This window comes from Oryctolagus cuniculus, chromosome 3, assembly GCF_964237555.1.
Source record: "Oryctolagus cuniculus chromosome 3, mOryCun1.1, whole genome shotgun sequence".
Taxonomy (NCBI): domain Eukaryota; kingdom Metazoa; phylum Chordata; class Mammalia; order Lagomorpha; family Leporidae; genus Oryctolagus; species Oryctolagus cuniculus.
This window is the reverse complement of record NC_091434.1, coordinates 153049920-153074358: the sequence shown is the minus strand read 5'-3', so window position 1 is coordinate 153074358 and position 24439 is coordinate 153049920. Positions and strand designations below refer to the sequence as shown.

The 24439-nt window shown below is 40.3% G+C and overlaps 1 protein-coding gene across 9 annotated transcripts in view; it reads right to left on the bottom strand.

The window, feature by feature from the left end:
- Positions 1-24439, bottom strand: part of CFTR (CF transmembrane conductance regulator) — a 260245-nt gene that overhangs the window by 167652 nt on the left and 68154 nt on the right. For all 9 annotated transcript variants that reach the window (XM_051847977.2, XM_051847981.2, XM_051847974.2 and 6 more), the window contains 1 exon segment: positions 8016-8126. In XM_051847977.2, coding sequence (XP_051703937.1) covers positions 8016-8126 — 111 coding nt within the window.

Below are 24439 nucleotides of genomic sequence, written 5' to 3'. Positions count from 1 at the left end.
TGCTATGGCCTGGGAAAGCAGTGGAGGATGGCCCAAGTGCTTGGGCCCTGCACCCGCATGGGAGACCAGGAGGAAGCACCTGGCTCCTGGCTTCAGATCAGCCTAGCTCTGGCCGTTATGACCCTTTGGGGAGTGAACCAGTGGATGGAAGACCTCTCTCTCTGCCTCTCTGTAATTCTGCCTTTCAAATAAATAAATAATCTTTAAAATCAAATTGGAAGCAAACATATATATGAGCTGTCTTCAAAAAGTTTGTGCAAAATGTATATTAAGGAAAAACTGTGCATGGTTTTCAAAATTTTTTGCACCAAAACAAATTCATTCCTTAACTGCATTTTTCCATGAACTTTTTGAAGTACCCTCATAATTTGCTTCATAATATTACTTCAGTGTTCACAAAATCCATCTCATATCCTTTATTTTTTTTTTTTCCTGTTCAAGTCCCTTGCCCATTTCTTTTTTTTTTTTTTTTTTTTTTTTTGGAAGGAGGCTTGCACTTTGTTTAATGGTTTCTTTTTTTTTTTTATCTTTTATTTAATGAATATAAATTTCCAAAGTACGACTCATGTGTTACAATGGCTTCCCCCCCATACCGTCCCTCCCACCCACAACCCTCCCCTTTCCCACTCCCTCTCCCCTTCCATTCACATCAAGATTCATTTTCGATTATCTTAATATACAGAAGATCAGCTTAGTATACCTTAAGTAAGTATTTCAACAGTTTGCTCCCACACAGAAACATAAAGTGAAAAATAATAGATGATTTTTTTTAAATGATGATGAAATCAGATCAGACCTATTGTCATGTTTAATCCCAGTGAGAGTCAAGTTGGGAATTGATAATTTCGTTTTTTTTTTTTTTTTTTTTTTTACAGAAGATCAGTTTAGTGTACATTAAGTAAAGATTTCAATTGTTTGCACCCCCATAGAAACACAAAGTGAAATATACTGTTTGAGTACTCGTTATAGCATTAAGCCTCAGTGTACAGCACGTTAAGGACAGAGATCCTACATGAGGAGTTAAGTGCACAGTGACTCCTGTTGTTGACTTTACAAATTGACACTCCTGTTTATGGCATAAGTAATCTCCCTATGCACCAGTTATGAGTTTCCAAGGCTATGGAAGCCCCTTGAGTTCTCCGACTCTTATCTTGTTTAGACACGGTCATAGTCAAAGTGGAGGTTCTCTCCTCCCTTCAGAGAAAGGCACCTCCCTCTTTGAAGACCTGTTCTTTCCACTGGGATCTCACTCACAGAGATCTTTTTGCCAGAGTGTCTTGGCTTTCCATGCCTGAAATACTCTCATGGGCTTTTCAGCCAGATCCGAGTGCCTTTAGGGCTGATTCTGAGGCCAGAGTGCTATTTAGGACATCTGCCATTCTATGAGTCTGCTGAGTATCTCACTTCCCATGTTGGATCACTCTCCCCTTTATTTATTCTATCGGTTGGTGTTAGCAGATACTAGACTTGTTTATGTGCTCCCTTTGACTCTTAGTCCTTTCATTATGATCAATTGTGAACTGAAATTGATCACTTGGAATAGTGAGATGGCATTGGCACATGCCACCTTGATGGGATTGAATTGGAATCCCCTGGTATGTTTCCAACTCTACCAATTGGGGCAAGTCAGCCCGAGCATGCCCCAAATTATACATCTCTTCCCTCTCTTATTCCCACTCTTATGTTTAACAGGGATCACATTTCAGTTAATTTTCAACACTTAAGAATAACTGTGTGATAATTACAGAATTAAACCAGTCATATTAAGTAGAACAGACAAAAAAAAATACTATGAGGGATAATGTATTAAGTTGTCCATTAGCAGTCAGGGCTATGCTGATCAAGTCACCATTTCTCATAGTGTCCATTTCACTTCAGGAGGTTTCCTTTTTGGTGTTCAGTCAGTTGTCACCGATCAGGGAGAACATATGGTATTTGTCCCTTTGGGACTGGCTTACTTCACTCAGCATGATGTGTTCCAGATTCTTCCATTTTGTTGCAAATGACTGGATTTCGTTGTTTCTTACTGCGGTATAGTACTCTAAAGAATACATATCCCATAATTTCTTTATCCAGTCTACCATTGATGGGCATTTAGGTTGGTTCCAGGTCTTGGCTATTGTGAATTGTGCTGCAATAAACATTAGGGTGCAGACCGCTTTTTTGTTTATCAATTTAAACTCCTTTGGGTAAATTCCAAGGAGTGGGATGGCTGGGTCGAACAGTAGGGTTATATTCAGGTTTCTGAGGAATCTCCAGACTGATTACTATAGAGGCTTGACCAGTTTGCATTCCCACCAACAGTGGGTTAGTGTCCCTTTTTCCCCACATCCTCGCCAGCATCTCTTGTTGGCAGATTTCTGTATGTGAGCCATTCTAACCGGGGTGAGGTGAAACCTCATTGTGCTTTTGATTTGCATTTCCCTGATTGCTAGTGACCTTGAACATTTTTTCATGTGCCTGTTGGCCATTTGGATTTCCTCTTTTGAAAAATGTCTATTGAAGTCCTTGGCCCATCTCTTAAGTGGGTTGTTGGTTTTGTTTTTGTGGAGTTTCTTGATCTCTTTGTAGATTCTGGTTATTAACCCTTTATCTGTTGCATAGTTTGCAAATATTTTTTCCCATTCTGTCGGTTGTCTCTTCACTCTCCTGACTGTTTCTTTTGCAGTACAGAAACTTCTCAATTTGATGCAATCCCAATAGTTGATTTTGGCTTTGACTGTCTGTGCCTCCCGGGTCTTTTCCAGAAATTCTTTGCCTGTGCCAATATCTTGAAGGGTTTCTCCAATGTTCTCTAATAACTTAATGGTGTCAGGACGTAGATTTAGGTCTTTAATCCACGTTGAGTGGATTTTTGTGTAAGGTGTAAGGTAGGGGTCTTGCTTCATGCTTCTGCACGTGGAAATCCAGTTTTCCCAGCACCATTTATTGAATAGACTGTCCTTGCTCCAGGAATTAGTTTTAGATCCTTGATCAAATATAAGTTGGCTGTAGATGTTTGGGTTGATTTCTGGTGTTTCAATTCTGTTCCATTGGTCTATCCATCTGTTTCTGTACCAGTACCATGCTGTTTTGATTACAACTGCCCTGTAGTATGTCCTGAAGTCTGGTATTGTGATGCCTCCGGCTTTGTTTTTGTTGTACAAGATTGCTTTAGCTATTAGAGGTCTCTTGTGCCTCCATATGAATTTCAGCATCATTTTTTCTAGATCTGCGAAGAATGTCTTTGGTATCTTGATTGGGATTGCATTGAATCTATAAATTGCTTTTGGGAGAATGGACATTTTGATGATGTTGATTCTTCCAATCCATGAGCATGGAAGATTTTTCCATTTTTTGGTATCCTCTTCTATTTCTTTCTTTAAGGTTTTGTAATTTTCATCGTAGAGATCTTTAACGTCCTTGGTTAAGTTTATTCCAAGGTATTTGATTGTTTTTGTAGCTATTGTGAATGGGATTGATCTTAGCAGTTCTTTCTCATTCATGGCATTGCTTGTGTATACAAAGGCTGTTGATTTTTGTGCATTGATTTTATATCCTGCCACTTTGCCAAACTCCTCTATGAGTTCCAATAGTCTCTTAGTAGAGTTCTTTGGATCCTCTAAGTACAGAATCATATCGTCTGCAAAGAGGGATAGTTTGACTTCTTCCTTCTTGATTTGTATTCCTTTGATTTCTTTTTCTTGTCTGATGGCTCTGGCTAAAACTTCCAGAACTATGTTAAATAGCAGTGGTGAGAGTGGGCATCCCTGCCTGGTGCCAGATTTCAGTGGAAATGCTTCCAACTTTTCCCCATTCAATAGGATGCTGGCTGTGGGTTTTTTATAAATTGCTTTGATTATATTGAGGAATGTTCCTTCTATACCCAATTTGCTTAGAGTTTTCATCATGAAAGGGTGTTGAATTTTATCAAATGCTTTCTCTGTATCAATTGAGATAATCATATGGTTTTTCTTCTGCAGTCTGTTAATGTGGTGAATCACATTGATTGATTTGCGAATGTTGAACCATCCCTGCATACCAGGGATGAATCCCACTTGGTCTGGGTGGATGATTTTCCTGATGTGTTGTTGTATTCTATTGGCCAGAATTTTATTGAGGATTTTTGCGTCTATGTTCATCAGGGATATTGGTCTGTAATTTTCTTTCAGTGCTGCATCTTTCTCTGGCTTAGGGATTAAGGTGATGCTGGCTTCATAGAAAGAATTTGGGAGGATTCCCTCTTTTTCGATTGTTCTGAATAGTTTGAGAAGAAATGGGATTAGTTCTTCTTTAAATGTCTGGTAGAATTCAGCAGTGAATCCATCTGGTCCTGGGCTTTTCTTTGTTGGGAGGGCCTTTATTACTGTTTCAATTTCTGTTTCAGTTATGGGTCTATTTAGGTTTTCGATGTCTTCATGGTTCAATTTTGGTAGATTGCATGTGTCCAGGAATCTATCCATTTCTGATAGGTTTTCCTGTTTGCTGGCATACAGGTCCTTGTAGCAATTTCTGATGATTCTTTTTATTTCTGTGGTGTCTGTTGTTACATTTCCTTTTTCATCTCTGATTTTATTGATTTGGGTCTTTTCTCTTCTTTTTTTAGTTAGTTGGGCCAATGGGGTGTCAATTTTGTTTATTTTTTCAAAAAATCAGCTTCTCGCTTGGCTGATTTTTTGTAATGTTTTTTTTGGATTCAATCCTGTTAATTTCCTCTCTGGTTTTAATTATTTCTCTTCTCCTACTAGATTTGGGTTTGGTTTGCTGCAGTTTTTCTAGGTCCTTGAGGTGCGCTGAAAGCTCATTTATTTGGTACCTTTCCAATTTCTTGGTATAGGCACCTATTGCTATAAGTTTGCCTCTCAATACTGCTTTTGCTGTATCCCATAAGTTTTGATATGTTGTGTTGTTGTCTTCATTTACTTCCAGAAAGTTTTTGATTTCTCTTTTGATTTCTTGAATGACCCAGTGTTCATTCAGGAGCATGTTGTTCAGTCTCCATGTGTTTGCATACTTTCTGGGGTTTCCTGAGTTGCTAATTTCCAGCTTCATCCCGCTGTGGTCTGAGAAGCTGCATGGTATGATTCTAATTCTTTTAAATTTGCTGAGACTTGCTTTATGGCCTAGTATGTGATCAATCCTAGAGAAGGTTCCATGCGCTGCTGAGAAGAATGTGAAGTCTGTAGATGTAGGGTTGAAAGTTCTGTAGATATCTGTTAAATCCATTTGGGCAATAGTGTCAATTAAATCTGCTGTTTCCTTGTTGATCTTCTGTCCGGATGATCTGTCTATTTCTGAGAGTGGAGTATTGAAGTCCCCCAGTACTATTGTATTGGAATCTAAATCTCCCTTTAAGTCCCTTAACATATCTTTTAAATAGACCGGTGCCCTGTAATTAGGTGCATATACATTTATAATAGTTACATCTTCCTGTTGAATTGATCCCTTAATCATTATATAGTGTCCCTCTTTGTCTCTCTTAACAGTTTTTGTATTAAAGTTTATTTTGTCTGATATTAATATGGCTACACCTGCTTTTTTTTGGTTTCTGTTGGCATGGAATATCTTTTTCCAACCTTTCACTTTCAGTCTGCATGCCTCTTTGTTAGAGAGATGTGTTTCTTGTAGGCAACAAATAGTTGGGTTGTGTTCTGTGAGCCAGTCAGCCAAACGGTGTCTTTTAACTGAAGAATTCAGACCATTAATGTTCAATGTGACTATTGATATGTAGTGACTTTGCCCTGCCATTTTCCCGGAAATATTTTCTAGTATATGCTTTGAGCTTCCCATGCTCTTTTACTGGTAGGTGTTCTTCCTTTCCCTTCTTTCATATTGATGGCCGTGTTTCTGTGTTTCTGAGTGTAGCACATCTTTAAGTATCTTTTGCAGGGCCGGACGAGTGGCCACAAAGTCTTTCAATTTCTGTTTGCTATGAAAGGTCTTTATTTCACCTTCATTCACAAATGAGAGCTTGGCAGGATATAATATTCTGGGCTGGCAATTTTTCTCTCTTAGCACCTGTGCTATGTCTCGCCATTCCCTCCTAGCTTGTAGGGTTTCTGATGAGAAGTCAGCTGTGAGTCTGATTGGAGATCCTCTGAGAGTAATCTGACGTTTCTCTCTTGCACATTTTAGGATCTTTTCTTTATGTTTCACTGTGGTAAGTTTAATTACCACGTGTCGTGGTGAGGATCTCTTTTGGTCATGTTTATTGGGGGTTCTATGAGCTTCCCGTACTAGGATATCTCTGTCCTTCTCCAAACCTGGAAAGTTCTCTGCTAGTATCTCACTAAAAAGGCCTTCCAATCCTTTCTCTCTCTCCATGCCTTCAGGAACTCCTAGAACTCGAATGTTGGTTTTTTTAATAGTATCCTGTAGATTCCCAACAATATTTTTTAGGTTTCTAATTTCCTCTTCTTTTCTTTGGTTTGACTGTATATTTTCCTGTGCTCTATCTTCTAAGTCCGATATTCTCTCTTCTGCTTCACCCATTCTGTTTTTAAGGCTTTCTAATGTGTTTGTCATTTGATCTATTGAGCTCTTCATTTCATTTTGATTTCTCATCACTATAACACTTTCCTGTTCTACTAGTTTCTGAGTTTCATTTTGACTCTTCCTTAAAATTTCATTTTCACGAGAGAGATTTTCAATCTTGTCCATTAAGGATTTCTGTAGTTCAAGGATTTGCTTTTGAAAACTTCTAAATGTTCTTATCATAAATTTTTTGAAATCCGTATCTTGCATTTCTTCTATCTCATCATCTTCATACTCTTGGCTTGGGGTGTTTGCTTATTTGGAGGCATCATAGTGTCATCGTTGATCTTGCTCCCTCTATTTCTGTGTTTGTTACTCGGCATAGTTAATTCTTCTTGCATCACTGTGCGTTTTTTTTTTCTTTTTTTTTTTTTTTTATACTGTGTCCGTGTTAAGTGGACTGCCTGCTGTTGGAGGAGCCTTGGAGGCTTGAGATGGGTGCGGCCTGAGAGCTCCGCCTGGTTCTTCCTGGTTAAGGGTGTGCAAAGGTGACACCCTCAGGTTATGCGTGGTAAATCTCTCTCTTTTTATTTATTTATTTATTTTATTTATTCAGGGGGTAAGTAACAACGCAGGGCAGGGCTGTGCAGAATTGATGGTATTTAGCTTCCAGTCTTTGGCTCCTCTGGACTCCCACTGGGTTGCCTAGGCTACTGAATTGTAGTGACTCAGTTCCTTAGCTCTCCCCCATTGATATGTAAATCCAGAGAGGAGGCCTGCTCTTTGTCTCTTGGGAATTCTTCAAGCCTTGCAGCCTTGTAACCTTTGCAAGGTTAGGGGGAAGAGAAACCCCAAAGCTTTTTTTTTCCTTCTTTCCGGTAGTGAGTTTGCTGCACTTTCCGGCCCCCCTCTAGATTCTGACCCCCGTTTCCCCACCAATGTCTCGGGTTATTGAGCTCACCTCCCCTTCCAGCGCTGATGTGAGGACTCGGAGCCCTGAGCGTCCCAAGTCTCCCCGCTGTTGTCTGTGTGGCATGCACTCCCCTTGGAGCACTGGCGCGCAGACCCTGGGGCTTCTGCGGCTCGGTCCTGCGACTTGGCTTCCGCGCGGTGGGTGACCTTGTTCTCCCAGTAGGTCCTCCGATTCACGGCTGCTCTATCCAGAAGGGTTTCCCGTGCAATTTTTTCCTGGTTCTTTTTTCTGCGGCTACCGTAACTCCCCTTTTATTAAACTAAATTTTCCCGGACTATCGGTGCGCGCCCTCACTATTCCGCCATCTTGGCTCCCAATCCATCTCATATCCTTTAAAGACAGGTAAATTCTCAGAATTCAAGTAAGTATTTTCTAGGAAAAAAGTAATTTCTCAGAATGATTGCTTTCTTTTCATTATTTTATTGGTAATTCTTTAATTGATTAAGACTTAAGCAGGAAAATTAAATGTTCCTCCTTTACACATGCCATTTTAAGAAGTAAGCCCTCTAACACGTTAGTTTTCTACTCTCTGAAGAATTAGTAATATGAATTTCTCTCTTCAACTAATAAACAGAGCACATGAGCATACCTCTCCAGCTTCTCAGACAGGTTGTCTGCAGAATCAGCAGAAGGGATTTGGTAAATGTCTGACAATTCCAGGCGTTGTCTGTATCCTTTTCTCAAAATCGGTCTAGTCCAGCTAGAAGAGAAAAGAGATACATGTGAATATTCACCTGATTTGGATTCCAATGCCAATTCATATCTTCTGATGTGTGGAAATTAGTGAATGCATAAATACAAGAAAAAACAAGCCAACTGACTGAACACCAAAAAGGAAACCTGTTGAAGTGGAATGGACACTATGGGAAACGGTGACTTGATCAGCATAGCCCTGACTGTTAATGAACAACTTAATACATTATCCCTCTTAGTAGTTTCTTTGTCTGTTCTACTTAATATGACTGGTTTAATTATGTAATTAATTCACAGTTATTCTTAAGTGTTGAAATTTAACTGAAATGTGATCCCTGTTAAACATAAGAGTGGGAATAAGAGAGGGAAGAGATGTATAATTTGGGACATGCTCAAGCTGACTTGCCCCAAATGGTAGAGTTAGAAACATACCAGGGTACTCCAATTTAATCCCATCAAGGTGGCATGTACCAATGCCATCTCACTAGTCCAAGTGATCAATTTCAGTTCACAATTGATCATAATGAAAGGACTAAGAGTCAAAGGGAGCACATAAGCAAGTCTAGTACCTGCTAACACTAACCAATAGAATAAATAAAGGGGAGAGTGATCCAACATGGGAAGTGAGATACTCAGCAGACTCATAGAATGGCAGATGTCCTAAATAGCACTCTGGCCTCAGAATAAGCCCTGAAGGCATTCGGATCTGGCTGAAAAGCCCATGAGAGTATTTCAGGCATGGAAAGCCAAGACACTCTGGCAAAAGATCTCTGTGAGTGAGATCTCAGTGGAAAGAACAGGTCTTCAAAGAAGGAGGTACCTTTCTCTGAAGGGAGGAGAGAACCTCCACTTTGACTATGACCTTGTCTAAACAAGATGAGAATCGGAGAACTCAGAGGGCTTCCATAGCCTTGGAAACTCATGACTGGAGCATAGGGAGATTACTGATGCCATAGACAGGAGTGTCAATTGGTAAAGTCAACAACAGGAGTCACTGTGCACTTACTCCTCATGTAGGATCTCTGTCCTTAATGTGCTGTGCATTGAAATTTAATGCTATAACGAGTACTCAAACAGTATATTTCACTTTGTGTTTCTATGGGGGTGCAAACTGTTGAAATCTTTACTTAATGCATACTAAACTGATCCTCTGTAAAAAAAAAAAAAAAAAAGAAAAAACTATCAACTCCCAACTTGACTCTTACTGGGATTAAACATGACAATAGGTCTTATCTGATTTCATCATCATTAAAAAAAAATCATCTATTATTTTTCACTTTATGTTTCTGTGTGGGAGCAAACTGTTGAAATCTTTACTTAATGTATACTAAGCTGATCTTCTGTATATTAAGATAATCGAAAATGAATCTTGATGTGAATGGAAGGGGAGAGGGAGTGGGAAAGGGAAGGGTTGTGGGTGGGAGGGACGGTATGGGGGGGAAGCCATTGTAATCCATTATTCGTACTTTGGAAACTTATATTCATTAAATAAATTAAAAAAAAAAGAAAAAAAAAAACCAACAAGCCAACTTAAACAAATGCCAGGCTTCATATTTCACACCTTTTAAAGCACCTTTTAAAGCATCAGTGCCCCTGAACAAATGTGACCATCACTTCGTCAGAAGGGACTAGGAATGAAAGTATAATCCCTCCAGGGGGAAAAAAGCAAGCCTTCTATACATACGAACCATCCTAGATTTAAAAGATTGCTTTTTTTCATACCCCTGTAGAATGCCAATCTAAGTCCTGGCTCCTCTGCTTCCAAACCAGTTCCCTGCTAATCCACCTGGGAAGTAGCAAATGATGGCCTAAGTAATTGGGCCCCTGCCACCCACATAGGAGATCCTGATTCTGTTCTGAGCACCTGGCTTCAGCTTGGTGCATTACAAGCTCTTGTGAGCATTTGAGGAGTGAACCAGCAGGTGAACTATTTTCTCTCTCTCTCTCTCTCTCTCTCTCTCTCTCTCCTCTCTCCTCTCTCTTCTCTCTCTTTTTCTCTCTCTGCATTTCAAATAAATACATCACTTTTAAATATTTTTTAAGATTTAAAAAACTGTCTCAAAATAACCATATACTGAGAGTTTATAGAAAATGGCTAAAGTCCAGCTTCTACCACTTCAAATATAAAATGAACAGTGAATAACAAGATGGACTCTTCATTGACATCTGTCTACAATTTTGTTACTGTAGCACAAGATACTGAGCTATGAACTCACTGTATCTGCCGAAGGAACTAATTGCAGCCAGAGGGTTGGGGAGAGTTTGTTAGAAATGTGTTGATTTACTTATTACACCAAAATCATTACAGGAGGGTGGGGACGATAATGCTCCTGTTTTGTCTCCTCACCCACAGCAGTTTCACACATCTGCGCTCCAGGCAGCTAATAAACCACATCTTACGATGGAAATTAATGAAGCTGCATGAGGAATAACCAGACAGGAGAGACTCCAGTTATTTTCAAAGACTGTGTATAACTATTATGGTTAAGGCAGAAGAATCTTCACAGAGATTCAAAAACCTAAAAGGAAGAAGGAGAAGGAAAAATAGAGAAGGGAGGAATTGTGAAATAAACACATAAACCACATAGAGAGAGAAATATCTAAATAACATCCGAGAGAAGGAGACCTTGCTCAGGAGAAATTTCATATGTTTATTGAAGAAAGGAATTGAAACTGATTTGGTGATTCCCAAACCTAAGTTTTTTTCTCTCCGCAGCTTTCTTTTCTCCAGATAATTCTCAATTTTGCATTATTTGATAAAGTATCAAAATGCATGTTAAACCACAAAAAAGTAAAAGGTGGTGTTTTAGCAAAACCGAAGTAGTAAGATAAACTCATACTAGGAAAAACACTCTAGCAAGGCCATTCTAAATAAAAAGAGGAAGGGCCGTGCCAAATGCAGATGTGTTGATATTCACAGAAGGTTTGCAAGTCTACCCTCTCCGCCCCCACCCACAGGGTCCAGATCCTTCTTTACACTTCCCTGGCATCCAGCTTCTGCAAGAGGCCCCCACCCAATGTGCCTGATTTGTCTTTCATTAAAACTTGACTGTATTTGAGCCCAGCTCTCATGCAAAGTAAATTCATCAATCATTTCGTGTTAAGACATAACCAAGGGACTATGGTTTAATAAGTCACTTTTTCCAATTAACCTGCAATATTTGCATTTTAACAAGAGCTTTCTCCATCAAAAGGTGATAATTAAGCATAGCCTTCATTGCACAGTCCGTTGCATTGGTAATTTTTTCCTGGAGAACCATGATAAAAATAGTTGAGGTTGGCCTGAACAGAGCAGGAAAGGCACTGGGATCATGTGGCATTTGCAGTGGGTGGGGCTCACTGTCCCCATATCTGTCACAGAGACTGGATGGTAAAGTTGGAAATACAGGTGGCAGTTAGGCTATGAAAAGCCTGGGACAGCAATATAGAATATCATTTAGGTTATGAAACTTTGTAAACTTAAGCTAAGAAGTAAAAAGATGAAACAAATGTTTACTACTAAGAAAACACTGTGTGTCCTTTCTCTCTGTCTCTCTCTCTCTGTCTATCTGTCAAATAAATAAGGGGGGGGGGGGGCAGAGCCATGGCACACTTGGTTAATCCTCTGCCTGCAGCGCCAGCATCCCATATGGGCGCCTGCTTCTAGTCCCGGTTGCCCCTCTTCCAGTCCAGCTCTCTGCTGTGGCCCAGGAAGGCAGTGGAGGATGGCCCAGGTGCTTGGGCCCCTGCACCCACAGGGGAGACCCGCAGGAGGCACCTGGCTCCTGGCTTTGGAGTGGCATAGTTCCGGCTATGGTGGCCATTTGGGGAGTGAACCAACGGAGGGAAGACCTTTCTCTCTGTCTCTCTCTCTCTCTCTCTGTCTATGCTAACTCTATCTGTCAAATAAAAAATAATAATAAAAACACTGTGTGTATATAACCCTCTCCAAAGTGTTTTCACAAATTGAGATTTGAATCTGAAAATTTTGAGTAGACAAAATATAAAGGGATCCTTGCTCTACTTTAAGGATAAAGAAATAGGGCTCAGAGTTGCTGAATTTGTCTGAATCCCTAAATGGCAAAGACTCGATTTTTTTTTCCTTATGACTTCCTTTCAGATTTCCCTATTTAAGAAAAGTAAGCCTAATGGGTTGAGTTATTCAATCAGCTGGGAAACCAGCCAGAAAGCCAGGGAAACGTGAGCCAGAAGGCAGGCAGAAGTGTCCTGCACAGAGACCTGCTTAACATCCCCTTCTCCAGAAAACAAAAGCAAACACATTCACTGCACTGGCCAATTGCTGTGGTGTAAATACCCTTACTGAGACCAGTTTTAAGCCACCAAATAAATATGAAGTTACTGCACCCCAAGTCGGGAAGAGATACACACTGCGCAGTATAACATAGCACATGCACTACACAGGTACCATGAACACAATATCAAATGCATGGATGAAAGTAAGCAGTGAAATAATGAGGAAGGGGCAACTTTTGCATTTTTATTACCTTTGTTTTGGTGTAATTTATTTAATTATAAATTGGAATTTACATTTGAAAAATGTAAATTTTAATAACGGTTATGCTTAACAACCAGTTCACAAATTTCCTGAAAATTTAACAATGAGCTACAACCAACTGCAGCAAATCACTGACTCCTAGGTGTTTGAAAGGCTTAGAATAAGGGTGACAGTACTGGGGATGGGGAGAGAAACCTGCAAAAGTTAGTAAACAGAAAAATGGGCTCTACCCACTGGTTAACCTTGCATTTTCATTATGTTTGAAATCATCAATATATGATATTACATTTACAAGTAAGCAGAATTTTAGTATCTGTCAAACATCATATAAAAAAGATATTTTTAAAATGTTACAAAAGAAATTCCCTCAATCCCTTTAAAAGTGTGTAAACATAACTCTGTTAGCCCCTATCTAAGTCCCAGTGGTCACTCCCATCACTGAGTTCCAGCTCATTTCAAAGTTACACAGCTTATGAGTTGCTTTTAAAAAAAACTCCCTGGAGCCAGCGCCTTGGTTCACTTGGTTAATCCTCCGCCTGTGGCGCCAGCATCCCATATGGGCGCCAGCTTCTAGTCCCGGTTGTTCCTCTTCCAGTCCAGCTCTCTGCTGTGGCCCAGGAGGGCAGTGGAGGATGGCCCTGCACCCACATGGGAGACCAGGAGGAAGCACCTGGCTCCTGGCTTTGGATCACCACAGCACTGGCCATAGCGGCCATTTGGGGGGTGAACCAATGGAAGGAAGACCTTTCTCTCTGTCTCTCTCACTGTCTATGACTCTACCTGTCAATTAAAAAAAAAAAAAAAAAAGCTCCCTGAATAATCTGTGCTCATTTTAAGGTTATATTATACCATGACCTCTAGGTATTTATGTATTTTATGTGTTTGTGTATTTCTTTTGTATGTATGTAGATATTTTCATTTTATTTGAAAGGCAAAGAGAGAAAGCTCTTTCATCCACTGATTCACTCACCACATGCCCACAATAGGCAAGGCTGGGATAAGTCCAATCCAGGAGACCAAAACTCCCAGTGCTCCCACACAGGAGGCAGGGACACAAGCATTTGAGTCATCACTTGCTGTCTCGCAGGGTATGCATTAGCAAGATCTAGACAGGAAGTGGAGCAGCAGGGACTCAAACCAGGCACTCCGATATGGGATGTGTGTATGTCCCAAGCATTGACTTAGCCACTGCACCCACCCCTGACAATTAGTTTTGATTATGAAGAGTGCCATAGCTCAGCATCACCAAGTCAAATTCAGTACTATAAAATCCCTGTAGGGTTTGCCACAGTGACCTTATATTTGTATATTAGAATAGGATTTTAAAGTCAATCATGAAAACTAAAGTCTACAAACTTCATACTGCCCAGCAATCACCAGTCATCTTAGAGAAACATTGTATTCTGTGGTGGTTTAACCAACAAAATTTAATGAAATTTCTGCCCCCATCAAGGAGTTCTTCATGCTTACCACAGGCCAGTTTTAGAAATATGAAAAACAAACTTCTGAGATTAGACACCAGGGGTGGGTGCTTGGCCTTAGAGTTAAGACTCCTTGTCACAGGGTCACGCTGTGGCATAGGGGGTAAAGGCGCCACCTGCAGTGCCGGCATCCCATATGGGTGCTGGTTCGAGTCCCAGCTGCTCCTCTTCCGATCCAGCTCTCTGCTATGGCCTGGGAAAATAGTGGAAGATGGCTCAAGTCCTTGGTCCCCTGCACCCTTGTGGGAGACGCAGAAGAAGCTCCTGGCTCCTGGCTCCTGGCTTCGGATCCACTGTGGCCATTTGGGGAGTGAACCAGGAGATGGAAGACCTCTCTCTCTGCCTCTCCTTCTCTCTCTGTGTAACTCTTTCAAATAAGTAAATAAATCTTTAAAAAAAAAAAAAAAAGCCTCCTTGTCCCATATTGCACTGCCTATGTTTGATGAAGAATTCTGGCTCCTGAAATCAGCTTTTCACTAATAGGCACCCTAGAAGGCAGCAGGTGATGGCTCAAGTGGTTGGGTTCCTGACACCCACGTGGGAGACTTGGATCAAGTTCTGGGATTCTGGCTTCCACCTGGCCCAGCCATGGCCATTCCAGGCATTTAAGAAGGGAACCAACGGATAGGAGCTCTCTGTTTCTGTCTACTGTATGCAATATTAATTAATGCAGAACTCCAGCCCTCCTTCCTTATGACTAATCCTGAGTATATTGAACAGATGTGAATACATTTACCAATATCCAGTCAAGATTTTTACCTCAGTATTTGTTCCATTAGAAATCAATGGACATCCAGTGTTTCATGAGTCAAAGCAGGTACACTAGACTCACCAAAGCAAGAAAGTGCTGCTCTGCCTTCTGTTGGACTCCGCTACTTTTTTCCTTTCCTAATTGATTTTTTTTTTTTTTTGACAGGCAGAGTGGACAGTGAAAGAGAGAGACAGAGAGAAAGGTCTTCCTTCCATTGGTTTACCCCCAAATGGCCGCCATGGCTGGTGTGCTGCACCGATCTGAAACCAGGAGCCAGGTGCTTCCTCCTGGTCTCCCATGCAGGTGCAGCGGCACAAGGACTTGGGCCATCCTCCACTGCCTTCCCGGGCCACAGCAGAGAGCTGGACTGGAAGAGGAGCAACTGGGACAGAATCCAGTGCCCCAACCAGGACTAGAACCTGGGGTGCCGGCGCCACAGGCAGAGAATTAGCCTAGTGAGCCGTGGCGCCAGCCTTCTAATTGATCTCATCCTTCTCTTTCATTCATAGACAGTCAACACTTATTGACAGAGCATTTATAAGAAGGTATACTTAAAAACTGTGACAGTTTACAAAGTTCTGGCAAGTTCTTTTTTTTAAATATTTATTCGTTTATTTGAAAGGCAGAGTTATAGAGAGGCAGAGGCAGAGAGAGAGAGAGAGAGAGGGAGAGGTCTTCCATCCACTGGTTCACTCCCCAAATGGCTGGAATGGCCAGAGGTAGGCCAATCTGAAGCCAGGAGCCAAGAACTTCTTCCCAGTCTCCCACACGGGTGCAGGGACCCAAGGACTTGGGCCATCTTCTTCTGCTTTCCCAGGCCATAGCTGAGAGCTAGGTCAGAAGTGGAGCAGCCGAGACTCAAACCAGCACCCATATGGGATACTGGCACTACAGGCTTTACCTGCTATGCCACAACCTCTCTGGCAATTTCTAACAGAATCTAGCTAATCACTAATTATGGGGCAGCAAAAAAGAAATCTATACATATTTTAATAATTCATAAGTTTTAAACTAACTTTGAAAAAAACTTCTAACACTTAGCTATATGAGGCTTTTGTCTTCATTGAAGAAAAATGCTACCACTTGATTTTTTTTAACACACACTCATTGAAACTGTACAGTATTCAGTTTTAGTTCTTAGGATAAAATTGAATTTTTGTATAGAGTGATATAATGAAAAGAATTTACCAATTTTATAGCCACTATTAAAGCTTTGATTTACACAAAACTCATCCTCCTAAAACCTCATAATTAGTTTATAATCACTTTTCCATTTGACAGTTGGCTTTTGTTAAGCCAACAAAAATATATGATATTTTCATTTGCTAAAATTTAAAATGAAAGTCAAATATCATGTTTTCAATGATTTCATTTGTGTAAAACAATCGTATTAGCATTGCTTTTTCTATTACTAGTCAAAAAATCCCAAAATAAAATAAAATTGCAGATTCAAACCATTAGCTATATGATACTTTTCCAAAATACTGATATACTAATGCACCTAAAGATTAACATTCCTTTTTCTTTTTATATGGAATCACCATTGCTAAGGGGGATTTTAAATTACCTTGTGTAGCCAAATTCAAATAAACTAGAAATTTTGTCAACCAATCTATTTACCATGAGAATGAAGCTACCCACATGCTCTGGACTGTCTCAACCAAAGTAAAATGTTGAGAGCAGGCAGAGGAAAGATTGAACAGATTGTGATGATAAGTCCCAAACTCCTAAAGCATGGCTCTGCCACTTTGCTTTAGACATATTGACAAATGGCTAAGATAGGGAGGAGTGTTTTAAAACGAAAAGTCATCGAAACTACAAGAATTTTTTTTAAAAACCCTCATATAACATGTTGAACAGCACAGTTGTTCAATCAACTTAAATTTGATGTTATCTTATAGTCAGATATAATTTTCCCTAAGAATTTTAGTGAAAATAAAAGGCGAGAAAGCAGTAGTGTTCAGTTCTTGAAAGTCCCATGTGAACTTATAGACTTCAAAAATGCACTCCAAAGTTATATATTTGGGTCAAGTTCATCATTCCCTCTCCTCTGACTGCTCAAGACACTTAGCACAGTACTTGCTCCATGAAATGGTGAACTCACAATCAGTAACCACTGGGTCAGTTTGATCAACCTTAGGAAATACATATTTGCTCAAAATTAGCCACTTCCATGTTACAGAGTTAATTATTCATGAGAGTAATTTTAATGAAGGGATTGTAGTTCTTTTTTCTCTCTCAGGATGGATGTCACTAATGTAGTCAATGTATTTCAATAGTCCTGGAAAGCTAATTTTTACTGTTCAATAAAAGACAAATTCTGAAAAATATTCTGGAGACCTAGGATTTACAACTGTATAAGCATCCTAGGGCAAATTAATTTCTGATCCTTATGCTTAATGAATACAAATATTAAGTAGAAAATCCATGAGATGTTTCTAAATATAAACATATTAGGAACAAAACATATTAAGAAAATGTCCAAGAGATATTCTATTTTTTGCCTTTATATTCTTAAATGTTTATCAATGAGTATGTTTGACTTTGGAAATAAGCAGAGAGTTCCTTGTATTTAAGCACTACAACTGTAATTATAATACATGAATTGCAATGGTGAACTATGAACATAAACTTTTTGGTCAAATATGTTCTAACTCCAAGATTTTCATAATGCTCACTTCAATAATAATATCCCATAAAATCATATTTTTTTTAAAATGGTTGTTTGAGATGATACTTCATCATTTTTTAAAGTGTTTTTTTTTTTTATTTGAAAGGCAGAGCTACAGAGAGAAGGAGAGACAGAGAGAGATCTTCTACCCACTGAAACGCTCCCCAAATGGCGTTAAGAGCCAGGTTTGGGCCAAAAATGAAGCCAGAAGCCAAGAACTGCATCTCGTGTTTTCCCACGAAGCTGTCAGGGCCCAAAGAACATCATCTGCTGCCTTCTCAGGCACATTAGCAGGAAGCCAGGCCAGAAGTAGAGTAGCAGAGATGAACTGGCTCTCTCACATGGGATACCAGCATCATAAGTGGAGGTTTAACCAGCAGTGCCACAGTGCCTGCCCCATGTACTTCACCTTGAATTATGCAAAGCCCCAGTCACATGATTGCCACTTCAAATCTACTACTGAAAAATTCAGAGATGTTTTATTTTAAAATTGTATTTATTTGAGAAGCAAAGAGACAGGCCAAAGTCAGGAGCTGGGAACACAATCCAGGTCTCTCATGTGAGTGGAAGGACCCAAATTACTTGTGCCATCCATCACCATCACCTCTTAGGGTCAGCAGTAGCAGGAAACTGGAGTCAGGAGCCAGAGCTGGCTATGAAACCCAAGGACTCCACTGTGGGACAAAGGCATCTTGACCACAAGGCTAACCTGCCTCTCCTCACCTAGAGATTTTAAGAAGAAAGGATCATTTTAGGGTGTAACCCTGTCGCTATCATTTCTCAGCCATGTAATCTTGGAAAAAGCACTTAGGATCTTTGAGCTGCCATTCCCACTAGAGATAAGAACTACCTTGTATTCATGGCAGCCCAGTTCAAGAATGTCTGTAAAACATTACAACTGTACATTTTATGTGCTTTTTCATATAAATTGGTTTCCGTTTAATTTTTGGAACATTAAAATTTATTCTTGGGATTAAAACAATAACAACAGTTAATATTACTAGGGTACTATAAAGGCTTCACAAAATTCCAAGTATTTTACATATATTATTTCATATAAAATTTAATAATTTTACAATTTATGAAGTAAATCTTCATTTTTCATCTCACAGATGGCAAACAGGTGAAGAAGCTTCAATGATTCAAAAATAGGACCTATTTGTAACCATATTAGAACTAATTCTAAAAAGCTGCATACACTTAGATACAATACCAAAAGCAAGAATAGCCATAACAAAAAATAGACATTATCAAAACTAAAAACTTCAAAAGACACCATAAAAAATGAAAAGGTAACTAGTAAAATAACATTTTTGAAAATCCTATATCTAATAAAGGACTTGTAAAGAACTATCAGCTCGTAATAAAGACAAACAATCAATTTTTAAAAGAGTGAAGGATCCAAGTGTACATGTCTTCAAGCAGATATACAAATGGCCAATAAGTATATGAAATGATACTCCACGTGATTAAGCCTTAGGGAAACTGCTATAATTAGAATGTATGTTCCTCAAAACTCAGTTCAGTCCTAATGTCTCATGTTGATGGTGCTAAGATGGTGGAAACTAAATCCAATGACAGTGTTGGAACCTTGGCAAATGACTACATTATATTGGCTCACAAGGGTGGAGGCCACCATTGGTTCCTGGTTGCTTTATAAGAGACCAGAGAGACATGCATGAGCCCTATCTCTTGCCACACGGTGCTCCTCTGCTGTCTCAAGACTCCACCAGCACAAATGCCATCACAACACATCACATCAAGGGGGCCACCCAGTCTTGGACTTGAACTTCCAAAACCATGAGCTTTTTATGAAGTTAGTTGCTTTGAGTGTTGCCTTGTAATAATGAAATCTAACAGAAAAATGCAAATCAAAACCACAATGGGGGTTAGGTGTTAGGGCACAACAAGTTAAGCCTCTGCCTGGGACCCCCACATCCCATATCAGAGTGCCAGTTCGAGTCCTGACTCCTCCACTACCTGATATTACAACTATGAAGTAGCAGATAAGGGCCCAACACTTGGGTTCTTACCACCCAAGTGGGAGACCAAGATGGAATGCCTGCCTCCTGGCTATTGCAGGGATTTAGAGTATGAACCAGCATATATAAGGATCTCTCTCTCTCTCGTGCGTGTGTGTGTATGTGTGTGTGTCTCCCTCTTTCTCTGACATTCTGACTTTCAAATAAATACTTTTTTAAAAAACAAAAATTTTTCTAAACAATTGATTTTTCACTTTTATAATAAGTGAGATCAAAATTCCCCTTATAGTGACTACAACACTGTAAGCCTTTTCAAATATGTTAATATCTGGGAGGTGGCTAGTTTAAAATTATATTCATAGCTCAAGAGATCTAAGCATTGGTGACCTGCAACATGAGTTGCATGACTTATTTCCTGTCTCCTAGAAGCAAGGAACTTAATGTATGAAACTTCTATGAATTCAGGGGGCAGGAAAAAAGTGGTAACAAAGACAGTATTGTAAAGAAACCAAGAAATGTATACCTACCTTTGGCATTGCAGGACTACTTTTAAAAATTTTTAAATAAAGATTTATTTTAATTATTTGAAAGGTAGATTGACCTAGAGAAGGGGAGATACAAGAAAGAGATCTTCCATCTGCTAGTTTACTACCCAAATGGCCACTACAGCCAGGGCTGCACCAAGCCAATGCCAGGAGCCTAGAACTATATTCTGGTCCCCCATGTGGGTGGCAGGAACACAAGCACTTGATCCATGTGCCTTCTGCTACTTTCCCAGTTGCATGGGCAGAGAGCTGGATCAGCAGTGCTGAGCTGGAACTCAAACTAGTGCTCACGGGATGAAACTGTTGCAAATGGCAGCCTAACCCACTGAGCCACAACGCCAGCCCCAAAAGACCAATTCTTACAGTTACATCTAATTTACTCACATGATGGATTTCAAGGGATTGAAAGGAACCAAACCATGCTGCAACAAAATACCCTGGGGTAGGCATTTGGCACCATGAAGTTCTGCTTAGGATGCCTGTATCCCATTCCAGAGTCCCTGGGTTTGAGTCCCAGTTTCTCCCCTTCCAATCCAGCTTCCTGTGAATGTGTATCCTGGGAGGTAACTAATGAAGGCTCAAGTACTTGGGTCTCTGCCACCCAAGATCCAGATTCAGTTCTGGCTTCAACCTGTCTCAGCCCTGCCTGTTGCAGGCATTTGGGGAGTGAACCAGCAGACAGAGGAACTCTCTGTGTTTCCTTCTGCCTTTGTGCTTTTCAAACAAATTAATTAATTAAAAAAGAGGAAGGCAGCTTGCTTCCCCCAAAGTGAAGAGTCCAAAAGAGAAAATAAATAAGCAAGGAGAAAGCTACTATACCTTAAAAACAAATTTTAAGGGGCCAATGCTATGGCTCAGTGGGTTAATCCGCTATCTGCAGTGCTGACATCACACACAGGCACCAGTTTGAGTCCCAGCTGTTCCACTTCTGACTGGGCTCCCTGCTAGTACACCTTGAAAATCCTTGAAAAATGACCCAAGTGCTTGTGCCCCTGCACCCATGTGGGAGACCTGGAAAGAGCTCCTGGCTCCTGGCTTCTGTCTGGCCAAGCCCTGTCTGTTGCAACCATTTGGAGAGTAAACCAGCAGATGGAAGACTTTCTCTCTGCCTCTGCCTCTCTCCCTCTCTGTAACACTGCTTTTTCCAGATAAATAAATAAAAATACTACCCATCTCGAATGAGAACAGAATAAACAAAGCATCATAATTTACAGTTACTGCCCATCTACGTTAGAAAAGAGCCTCAGAGTGTCTTTCCATGACTGGGTGTGATTTTTATTCTATTTGGGCATGGAGCCACTAACAAAAGCCATGAAACTGAGTGTTCCCGAACAATTGGCTGCAAATATGGGATGACTAGCTGCCTCAGAAAACTGCCGCATCCTGTAGCTCACTGATGGGAGTTCTTCACAGACGAAGAAAGGCAACTGAGGCCATTGCTCTCCAGTTTCTGATCCTTTATTTCCATTGGCAGTAAGAAATTCATTTGAAACCCAGACAATAAGGAAGGAGGCAAATGGACTGGCCTTGAGGTTTTATAGTAGAAGAGCCACTGTGTTATATTGGCAGGCATTTTCAACACTTACAGAGAGAAACTTGTGCACCTGTCACCAGTGTTCCTGGGGAACAATCCTGTTCCGGAGCACAGAGCAGAGCAGCAGTTTCAAGCTTGCCCAGCAGCCGCAGAGAGGAAAAGAGGTCAGGCAAGCTCTTCCCCTCTCCTGTCTGAGGGAGGAGTAAAAGGCACATCCCTGAATGATATGAGAATTCCTCCAACACAACATGTTGATTGAAAGTGACTGGTATTTGTTTATACTTGCTCAAATTATTGGGTTCTCCTCCCTCCCTTTATCGCGAATGCCATCCTTCTTGAGGCTCTCTCTGTTCATCTAACTTGTTCATTTGCCACCATTAGAACCCAAAGGAAAGCTTTCCAATGCCCTTTTCTGTCCTTTGGCAGAGAAAGACCCAGGTCCTGGGCCAGTGTTGTGGCGCACCACACTGAGCTGCTGCCTTCAATGCTGGCATCCCATATGGTAGCGCCGCTTCTAGTCTTGGCTGATTTGCTTATGATCCACTCCCTGACAATGTGCCTGGGAAAGCAGCAAAAGATGGCTCAAATGCTTGGAACACCGATCCCAGCAGGGGTGACCTGGTGGAACTCCAGGCTTCAACCTAGACTAGCCCTTTGGGGGGAATAAGCCAATGAGATATTCCCTCTCTCTCTCTCTCTCTCTCTCTCTCTCTCTCTCTCTCTCTTTCTCTCCATTCCCTCTTCCTCTCCCCCTCCCTCTCTAAATAAATAAAAAGTTACAAAAAAAAAAAAAAAAAAAAAAAAAAAGATGGTCCACCTCAGGCCTTTGCAGCCATTTGGAGAGTGAACCAGTGGATGGAAAATCTCTTTATCTTTCCCTCTCTCTCTCTGTAACTCTGCTTTCAAATAGTAAATATAATAAATAAATCTTTTTCTTAAATTTAAGAAAGAAAAAAAGACTTAAGACTTTTCCAGGCCATGACTGTCATTCTAGAATTAATTCAACATCTGGAATCAAAGCTACTTGCTTTTTCTCTGTTGACGTTTCTCAAAATGTGGAGGTGACTATCCTCTTTTGGGGACAGAAATATCCTGAGAAGCTCTGGACTGTGGAGCGGAGTCAAGGACCTGTGGAGAATGAGCTACCACATCTCTGTCTCTGTCTCTCCTTCTCACTTTCTGTAACTCTGCCTCTCAAATAAATAAAATATTTTTAAAAAAATTAGTCACCACAGGCAAAGCACACCAGACCTTCTCATGGCCAACATCTGATTCCTAACGTGGACAGAATATCACTCTTAAATCCTTTCTGATACTTTCTTGCTAGTTACTGCCTCAAAGAGACTTTTATAAAATGTTTTAGAAACATAATTGCATCTGACATAGTTTGAAGATAAGAAGTGTATTTGTGGGGCTGGCGCTGTGGTGTAGCAGGTAAAGATGATGCCTGCAGTGCCAGCATCCCATTTGGGTGCTGGAGTGCCATTTGGAGTCCTGGCTGCTCCACTTCTAATCCAGCTCCCTCCTGATGTACCTGGGAAAGTAGTAGAACAAAGTCCAAGTATTTGGTCCCCTGTCACCTAAGTTACAGACAAGAATGGAGTTCTTGGCTTCTGGCTCCCATCTGGCCCAGCCCCAACTGTTGCAGCCGTTTGGGGAATGAACCAGAGGATTTAAGATTTCTCTCTCCCTCTCTTCTCTATGTCATTCTGCCTTTCAAATAAATTAAATAAATATTTAAAAAATAAAAAAGGCTAATACTCCAAGGATAACAGATCAACATGGCAGAAGGAAAACAAAGTTGATTTTTGAAAATTCAGTTGTAATCTATTCGGTCTCTAAGATTTTGCTTGGAATCATCTAAATAAAAAAATGATGAATCATCTGGAATTATTCTTATTTGTCTTGCTCTTCTCTTCACTCTAACTGGCTTGTACCATCTACTGTTATGCTGTTATGTGGCTGTCACTCCCTGCTATTAAGGAACACTTAGGACAGTTGCCACAGTGAGTTCTCTGAAGGACTGGAAGAGCCTCATGGCTTTGGATTCAAAGTTACCCACTGAAAATCATTGGCTTCTGATGGCACTTTAACCTTGTTATCTTCCATTGTTATTACTTCACCCTCTAAAAAGACAACAACCACAATGTCCTGCAAACTAAAAGGCAAATTCAGAGATGGTGCATATATGTTTGACTCGGGATTGAAGTTTCAGAGTTTGAGGAGCAATCATTAGCACTACTTTTCATTTGCTTGAAGCCTATATCACTGGGAAAATGCCAACAGCAAAGCTCTCCAGAGGTGCATGGGAGAGCAGCAGCAGCAGGAGTGACTCAACCCACATTCACCCCATGGTGAATTCCAGGAAAAAAAAAGGGAGCAAGACCCGTAGCAAGACAGACTGGTTCTAAGTTTACCAAGGAAATAAGACTCTACTGCAAGGCCTAGCCTAAAATCCCCTTCACTTAATCCTCACATCCTTTTTCATATAAGCAACCTACAGGTAAATACAGGTGTGAAAAAACTCCTAAGTTGATCCTTTTTTACAACAGGAAAACAATAAGAAATGATTGACTCATTAATTGATCCTAATGAGCAATTTAAGAGTTGAAAATGATCACTTTTTGCCATCAGATCATTAAAAACATAAATCATGACAGTTTAGGGGAAATAATTTATTGGCATTTAAGAAGTTTTCTACCTCAAAATGCTATGATCTTTTGCTTCCATTCATGCTTTAGGAAAATGGACTTTAAAGGAAACATCCAACCAGATTCTCTTCCCTTTGAACTCTGCAGGAGCGCCCACTGAATGAAACCATTGATAATAAGGTAGCCCTTACTTTTTAAAAGGATTCTCCT